The sequence below is a fragment of the Morone saxatilis genome, unplaced genomic scaffold, assembly GCF_004916995.1.
Source record: "Morone saxatilis isolate NCDOM2014 unplaced genomic scaffold, NCSU_SB_2.0 Contig9, whole genome shotgun sequence".
In the NCBI taxonomy this organism is placed as follows: domain Eukaryota; kingdom Metazoa; phylum Chordata; class Actinopteri; family Moronidae; genus Morone; species Morone saxatilis.
The window spans coordinates 16,714,948-16,723,391 of NW_023340268.1; the positions used below are offsets into that span (position 1 = coordinate 16,714,948).

The 8,444-nt window shown below is 39.4% G+C and overlaps 1 protein-coding gene across 1 annotated transcript in view; it reads right to left on the reverse strand.

The window, feature by feature from the left end:
* Positions 1 to 8,444, reverse strand: part of fhod3a (formin homology 2 domain containing 3a) — a 58,494-nt gene that overhangs the window by 28,818 nt on the left and 21,232 nt on the right. Inside the window, 2 exon segments of the mRNA XM_035682037.1 lie at positions 628 to 733; positions 1,604 to 1,671. Coding sequence (XP_035537930.1) covers positions 628 to 733; positions 1,604 to 1,671 — 174 coding nt within the window.

An 8,444-nucleotide genomic window follows, 5' to 3' on the forward strand; every position in this document is an offset into this window, starting at 1 on the left:
AAATGTTAAAAGGGCTTGCCATATTGAGCAAGATACTGAACCCCCAATTGCTCCAGATGCTGCATCATCGGTGTGTGAGTGGGCAGGAATGAGTTAGTTTCTGTTTGATGTTAATGTGTGTGAAAGGTGTGGCATGTAGTGTAAAATCGCTTTGAGTGATCGGAAGACTAGAAAGACGCTTTACAAGTACAGGTCCATTTACCATTTACTATTTACTCTCTGGGTGTGTGTGTGTCCGTGTGTGTGATATTTTTAATACACGTTCATAAATGCTGAGGCCCATAAATGTTAACCTATATCAGAGATTCTTTCATCTTCAAACTCTTGAAAAATTAAAGATCTTTTAACAAACTTTAACTTTAACAAACCAAGGAACTATTATTGAGAGATGAACGAGCTGCTAGAGTGGAATGGCTCAATATATGACAACATTACCCTAAAAAATGCTCTTTTTCTTTCATTGCTATACTCATGCTATACATTTTTTGTGTAAAATCTTAATATTTAAGAATTTCTTTCATTTTTTTCCCAATAACAATATTCTAAATAGATTGTATATTAATGTCTAAATTCCTACTTGCACTATAATATCTGACTATGGTCATTCGAGAGTGGGAGACACTATACCTCTTAATATGTAGTTCTGGTAGTTCTGGTCAGCTTCTGCTCCCACCTTGATGAGACATGTCAGACCTTCAGCGATCACAAACTCATGGACCAGATCTTTGTCATCCTGAAGTAAAACAGAGAAAGCATAGGATAGCTTATTGCCACGCCAGTGTATGTTACAATACAATAATGCATACAAACAGAACCACACAAAAATCCCTTCTAAAACTCAGTTCACTCACTTTTGTTACCACATGGGGTCAGTAATGTGCAGGATTAGGATTAAAGTTGCTCGCCAGAACCCCCACTGGTTCCCCCAGCTGATACACACACAACACACATCAACAACTGTGTGTTTCACAATTTGTTTCTTTGACACATCATCTCCTGTTACAAAAACAAAACTAAAAGGATGATGAAAACACTTAAAGGTAGCTGTCTGACCAAATGTGAAGGAGTCTTAAACTAATGCTGCCTTCAGGTGCACTGTCTGAGTTCTGACATCTTACTTTTGCTCATTCAACGGCTTAAGGTGAAAGGTAAGCATAGAGCCTGAGATAAAGTTATATCATTGGTAGGTGTTTTTCCATGGGGGGCATTAAAGTGTGAGCAAATTGTATTCATGATGCTTACGATGGCACTTAAACACTGCAGTAATTTAAAGTTCTCCCACTGCTATTTTGTTTGCTGAACTACGTGTTATTATCTTTGTGTATTCTTTTCTGTGTGTGTGCTCCAGAAAAAGCCCTTTGGTATTTTAGGTGGCTGACTCCTCTCATCTTAAAATAAAGATTCACACAAACATAAATGAAAACACCCACCCACACACACACAGACCTACACACACCCACACAGATACACACACACACACAGGGAGAGAAATGCCACGTTGATGGAGATCCCTGTCATCATGGAAGCGCACAGTGGCCACAATAACCAACTGTGTTCTGCAACAACAAACTGACAGTAATTGCATGTGAAATATGTGTGTTACCTGAAAAATTTGCTTTAGAGAGAACAGTGCCCTTCTCAAGTCACGTCCATTGGAGTTATACAGTCTTTCTGCAGGGAGAGAAAGAGACAAAGAAGTGGTTATTTTTCTGTTTGCATTGTTTAACTCCCCGTGCACCTTTCATCTCTCACCATTCTTCATGTGTTTCATGACTAGATCAATAAAACTGCTGTGTAAAATGGGTCTCAGCTGTGCAAAAAGCTGCACAATAGTTTGATACGCGAGAGGAAGCTGGGAGTTGATGGAACCAATCACACCGCTCGGCTCTGATCACCTGGGGCAGGCACTTCATCACACACTTTCACCGCGTCCTCACTCGCAGGGCGACACGTGCATGGTCTCCCTCGCACACCTAAACACACATGAACACACACACACACGCGCGCGTTGCAGTGGTGATTAGAGCTGTATTGGAATGTTAATGAGCTGCTGGCCGGGTTTCAGCGGTGAGGTATTCAGGTCACGACACGGAAAGCACTCAGAACCAACAGCTATGAGCTCTTATACCACCACACTGATATTTACCCTTATTATTTATATCCTTGGACACAAAGAGATCATTAATACACTTCTATGATATAACACAGCCTTAAAATGTTCATGGTGACCCTGTGAACTATACTTGGTATTTCTTTAAAAGGTAATCCTTTTTAAAATGTGTTTTTCTGGCACTTAATGTTGTGTTTACAGTATTTTATCATATTCTATAGTATATCCTCCTGTAATACTAGTACAATCATCTGTAATAAGTGCTGTTGTTGTTATACTTTCCATCATTCATCTTATTTTGTCTTATTTAGGTATCAATTATTATATAAATTGCTATTAACTATTCTGATCATTTTTTAAGAAAAAATGTCAAAATTATCTAATTTCAGTTTCTCAATTGTAAATATTTTCTGGTTTCTTTAATCCTCTATGAGGATGGTTGTGGACAATACAAAGACATCTGAGGACATCATATTGTTCTTTGGGAAACCTTGATGAACATTTTTCATCCTTTTCTCACATTTGATGGACCAAATAACAACAATCGAGAAAATGATAGATAGATTAACCAATAAAGAAACTAATTATTAGCTGAAGTCGCCTACAGTATCTGTATTTGCGTGCACATACTACTATAACGATTAGACAACAGTGATATTGTTCCTGAGTGATCTGTATTAAGCTTAAAGTCTGTTTAGTTGAGTGTCCATACTGTCCATTTGTGAGTATGAACAGTTGTGCATTCAGCAGGGGGTTTGGAAACCTGCGTGTGTAAATCCTGAGTTTGCGTGTTGATGACAAATCCTTCAGTCCATCAGGATGGGGGTGGGTTAAAAGCGTACGAAGGTAAGGGCCGCCGTCTGGTGCTCAGTGGTAACCGTCGCTAAGCTAGACAACGCTAACCCAAGGCCAGGGTCAAAATCATTATCATTCCCCACACAGACAAAGAATTACAGGCCTGCCTGTCTCTCCACCTGCAGGACCTGTGAGATCAGCAGCAGCATTCATGAAATACATCTGTGATAGTCTACAGCACAGATAATCAAATCATCCAAACCATAAGTGCCAAGAGGCAACTGGCACTGTAAATGTGTGGGAAAAAGTGATTCCAAACTCACCAAAAAGAAAGAGCAAAAACTATGGTAGGAGGGAAAAAGAGAAAATAACTTTTATACATAAGTATGAAAGAGAAGGGGATGAAAGGAAAATAGATGAGAGGGTAGGAAGGGAAAGGAAAGGAAAGGATAAGACATGACAGGATAGGACAGGAAAGGAAAATGAAAAAAAAAGAAAGGAAGGGAAAGGAAAGGAAAAGGAAAAGGAAAGGAAAGGGGTGGCCACTGAGTATGGGCCAGTGTCTGAATTGAGGAAAGAAGGCCAATTGCTTCTGGGTAATCAAGGCAGGAGACAAATGAGAGAGCCGAAGATCTTGAATTCCCCTTCCAAAAATACTCAAACTACATATATGTCTCTGTCATGTCATTTGAGTAAAATGTAGATTCTTATCCTTTTCTGAGCTAGTCCAGCTAGTTGAAAAAAAAAAGTTTAGTTTACAGTGCCGCAGTGTTTTATTGTTTGTGTCAAACCCAGCTGACTTCACATATACGCTGCCAGTACAGTTGCAGAGATCAAACATTTGATTGCATTCAAAAATTACAAATTATAGATTATTATATAGCTCAGTCTTAAATAAAATATTTTGACTTCTTTCCAAAGTTTGGCACAAAAAGTTGGCTCTCTTCTTGAAGCACAATTTAAGCTTTTTTATAATCATCAAGCCAAGAAATCATCATAAATGGAAGACATTTCACTAAAAAGTACATCCCTTTTGTCCTTGTAGAAAGGACAGCAAAATAAAAAGAGAACCTCATTCTCTGTTTCACACAACAAATACAGTCTGTCGTCCTCTGGAGTGGCATTAAACCTACTGGGGTCTCTAGGACTATTGGTAAACTGAACGTTAACTGTGCACAAAGGGATCTTAGTCTTTTGTTTAAGTTATACTTCACATAAGGTTCTACACTGCAACTATTCTTTATGAGACATGTTCTATACATGAGAAACATTGTACTCCTAGTCTCCCGACATAGATATTTAAGATATTTTCCGTCAACAGAGAAGAGGCAGGTGCTCAGCTAACTCCTCTTTTCAAATAACCGGTTTGATGTGATATCCTTGTTGACATTTCCCTAGGTTTCCCTGGAAATCAAGTGGCCACTTATTGATGTAGGGAACACGCCGTCTGGCCCTTGATGGTCAATGATTCATTCAGGCCGTCACGTGTAATGTTCATGTTTTTCATCAGGTCATGAGTGGGCCTGTCAAGGGTAACCTTTACCAAAACGTCTGCTGTCCATCAGGAGCATGTCAGCAGCAGTGATAAGCCTTAAACTTGATTCATTCTGGTGCACCAGTAGTGATGCAGGTGTGAAAAGGTGGGTACACTGTGTTATAAATAGCCACAGTTTACAAGGAAAACAACCAGCAATGCCGATAAACACACACTGAATTCTGAAAAGTGGAATTCTATAATTCTGTCATCTTAGGCGAAGGTTTATTTGACATTCTGATTATTTTTATTTTCCTGCATATCTGCAATCTTGACTATGTAAACCTCTCCAAAACATTTGCTATTGTACAGTTTATAAATAAAATGCACTAAAATGGAAGCCTTTGCACTTACCGCCCTTAATATAGTAAATAGTAATAGTAAAATGAATTTAGGTGAGTGTGATCCCTCAGATGCAAAAACATACAGACCTATTACAAATATTAATATAATCGTTACACAGCTTTATGTCTTTTAACTGAGCTACAGACTCAAACAAAAGTATCCCGGCATAGGACCCATCAAGGACCCGCTATGTGCAGGCTGATGTTGGAGTAAACATACACGACTGATTCATTATCGTAGCTGAATACAGATGACGTACAGTATGCCATAAAAGAGAGAGTAAGAAAAATGAGCAATACAGACTGCATATATGTTTAGGATATTGGGTATAGCAGCATTGATGTCAGTCAACAAACAAACCACCTTCATACGTCATTTAATATAACAATGAATTCATAAATTCATAAGGCAAATATCTTCAGAGAGAATTATTTACTTGTTTTCTTCAAACTTAAACCTTTAGTAGTAAATTTGTTAAAATTGTTCAGATATTTTTTTGCGGTGTGCAGTTGAACCAACAGTCTCACGTGCCAACATTAATGTCGTCATGGCAATACCCTGTGATCACCCAATAGCTTGCAACAAAGTCTTGTCAACATAATTACCCCTCTGCTCCAGAGTAAACAGAGTTTGACATGCTAAATAATCCATGGGCCATTTTCCCATTGGCACAAAGGGCTCCAGCTGTCTTAACACTGCATGTCTGGAGTGATGGTGCATTCAAGTTGGAAATAATTCAAACAAATCACTCTCACCTTCAACCTCAAACAGTTTGGCCTAACAACACTGCTACAAGTGCCTGCATCAGACTGAACTAGGAAGATAACACATCTTAAATAGATGCCCTCCACTGGTGTAACAGACAGAGCAGTAGCTGGGGGATATACGAAAAGGAAGGAGAGAAAATAGTGAAAGGATGGTTTTTGAATGGAGGATTTGCTTGTCCACGTGTCTTTTGCTGGTCACTCTCCTATTTTCCTGGCCCTAGGTTTTATTATTGTCACACGAAAAGCTAAAACACTCACTGGGATGTGTCATTGTGGCTTGCGCATGGGCTGAGTGTGTGTGTGCATGCACTGGTGTGTGTGATCGTGTGCACGCGCCCATGTGTAAGCCAGTGCCTGTGTTTGCTGAGTGCAGACAGACAGATGAAGGAAAAGACAGAAAAGCACATTTCATTTATAGGTTCGCTCGGAGTTTTACTGTTTTGTTTTGGAGGACTCGCAGTTCTTGTCCACACTGTTTCACCATGACCTCACATGCACTGCAATAGGTCAGCCTTAACGAGTCATCGAGCCCCATATTCCGTCTCAAAGTTTTCATTATCTTGAAACGAGGGGGAAAATGCGACCCACAAAATGTAATCTAATATGATTAAAACAAAACTCTTGGTTCCATAATCCTTTAATTCTGTTAAACAATACACAAAACAATACACAAAACCCATAAAAAGTGCCTATACTCAATAACTGTCTCAGCCTCTCCCAGTATGTAGGGCTAGCTCTATAATTAGAGCTTAATCGAAGGAGTGACACACACACTGGAGTCCAGTTACTTGGTGCATGCTCGCGTAGGGTTCATCACATCCTAAACACCCAACAGATATGAAAATATGTCATCAAATAGGTCTATTGTGCATCATCCAATTCTATTTTTTTTTAAGATTGTAAAGAATAAATAAACTACTGTGCATTTGTTTCAGAATATAGCATAAAACTACAAAGAAACCACCTGTATGTGCATCAGCACACGTGTGCATGTGTGCGTGGGAGTGTCCTCTGCAGTAAAACAGGGATTCCCCCAGTGCCGAGGCTGTCTGCTAAGTCGTTCAGGAGTGGTCAGATCCCTCCTTCCCCTTGCTGCCATAATGAGATTAGTGCTGTGACCCTTCAGCTTTGACTAATCCTTCAACATTTACTGCACCATCTACACATCTCCAAACAGAAAAACACACAGGCCAGCTCAGGCTACGCTAGGCCTAATCCACAGCAAATACACTCAAAACCGCACTGTGTTTTGGTTTAGTTACACTACTGCAACAATGCATCAAATTCAACATTAGAATGTCCCCAATTGATTGAAGTCTAATTGTGCTTTGTTGGCTTTAGCAAATGGTAGCAACCATCTACTACTACTACTATGCTTAATCCTCAGATTTACAGTAGCAATAAGCTCAGCAGATGTTTTTTTAAGGCAACCTGGTTGGAGGAAGGTAGAAGAATAAGAATCTGTTTGGCATTCAGCATATGAGCATCTCAAACGGGCCTACGCATTAACAAGCTATTGGGGACAAAGGCTTTTCTTCTTTCTTTCTTTTTAGCAAAAAGCTCTAAAGAAATACTGAAGGCTACCTCTCATGCAATGTTAGCAACATAGTTAGTTACATAGTGGAGTATTTAGCAGCTAAAGACCCACATCTGTATTTCCCTCAGGAGTTTGTGAGCTAAAAAGTGACAGAATATTGTCCTTAAATTCATCAGGTGAACAGAAACACGACTGAATGAATGCTAATGTTGCTCCATATCTGCTGAATGTGCAGCTAGGCAACTGTTTGCTCCATTCAAATTCACCCATTGCATATCAGCTCATTTCCATGCTCCATATAAGTTATGGCAGGGTTAAATAAACATGCAACTGTATACATTGTTACATGTATAATAGAATCATTGTAATCAGTCACTGCAAAAAAATACTAAGATGCAGTTCCTCCCATGACCACTAGATGCTGGCTCAGCGTACAAATGGCATGACGCTCAGATGGTACACCACAAATTATTTCCAAAACTTAATGTCAGAGATGCTACATTCATGTTGTCCTAAGCTTGCTTACACAGGAAGTAAGCCTAACAGATCCAATAGAACTGTCTGCTTTATCATTCCCCTTTTCTAATCCTTTTTCCAGCCAGAGCTTAAATGTGCATAATGAAGAACAGAACTGAACTGAACAGATGAATAAAACAAATACAGCCTTTAATATAAAAAGCTAGAGAGTGACACTACAAAGTAAATAAACAGAAGAGGCAAATGCCAACACAATCACCCATACACAGTGTAAACATGTTCAGCTGTATGTGCTTTGATTATTTCAGTGACATATTTTTTGGGTCACAGGATATTTTCAGATAAGCATGCACTGAGGTCAACCAAGGGTAATATTTTGATGATACAAATGTCTATGGGTCAGGCGAAAGAGTGGCGGGTCACAGCTGGCAGTCCTGCATTTAAGCCCGGTTAGAACCGCTGACTTGTGTTTCTGGAGGATTTCATTGCACCCCTCTAAAAAAGCCTCCACACGGCTGTCTAGGCCAATCAGTTGGTTGGCTTTCAAACTAGGTCTTCAGTGGGATCTAAAATAAAGAAGTGAGAGGAGCATGAGGTGTAATGGCACGCTGGAGAGCTTGATTTAATCCCAGGAAGTCTTTCCCTCTCTGTACTGGTATCATGCTAAATATAGGTGGGTTGGGTATCAAACATACTGTAACAAACCTAGATACTGGGTTCAATCTTTGTTCAGGTCTGTGTGCTGCCCTGCAGCCCTAGGTTCAGTCAAAGAAAAAAAAAGAAAAAAGTCAACTAGATAAGACAATTCATTTCCAATGCAGTTTTGCATGTGTTTTAAAGGTCCAGTTTGTAACATTAAAAGGATCTATTGGCAGAAAT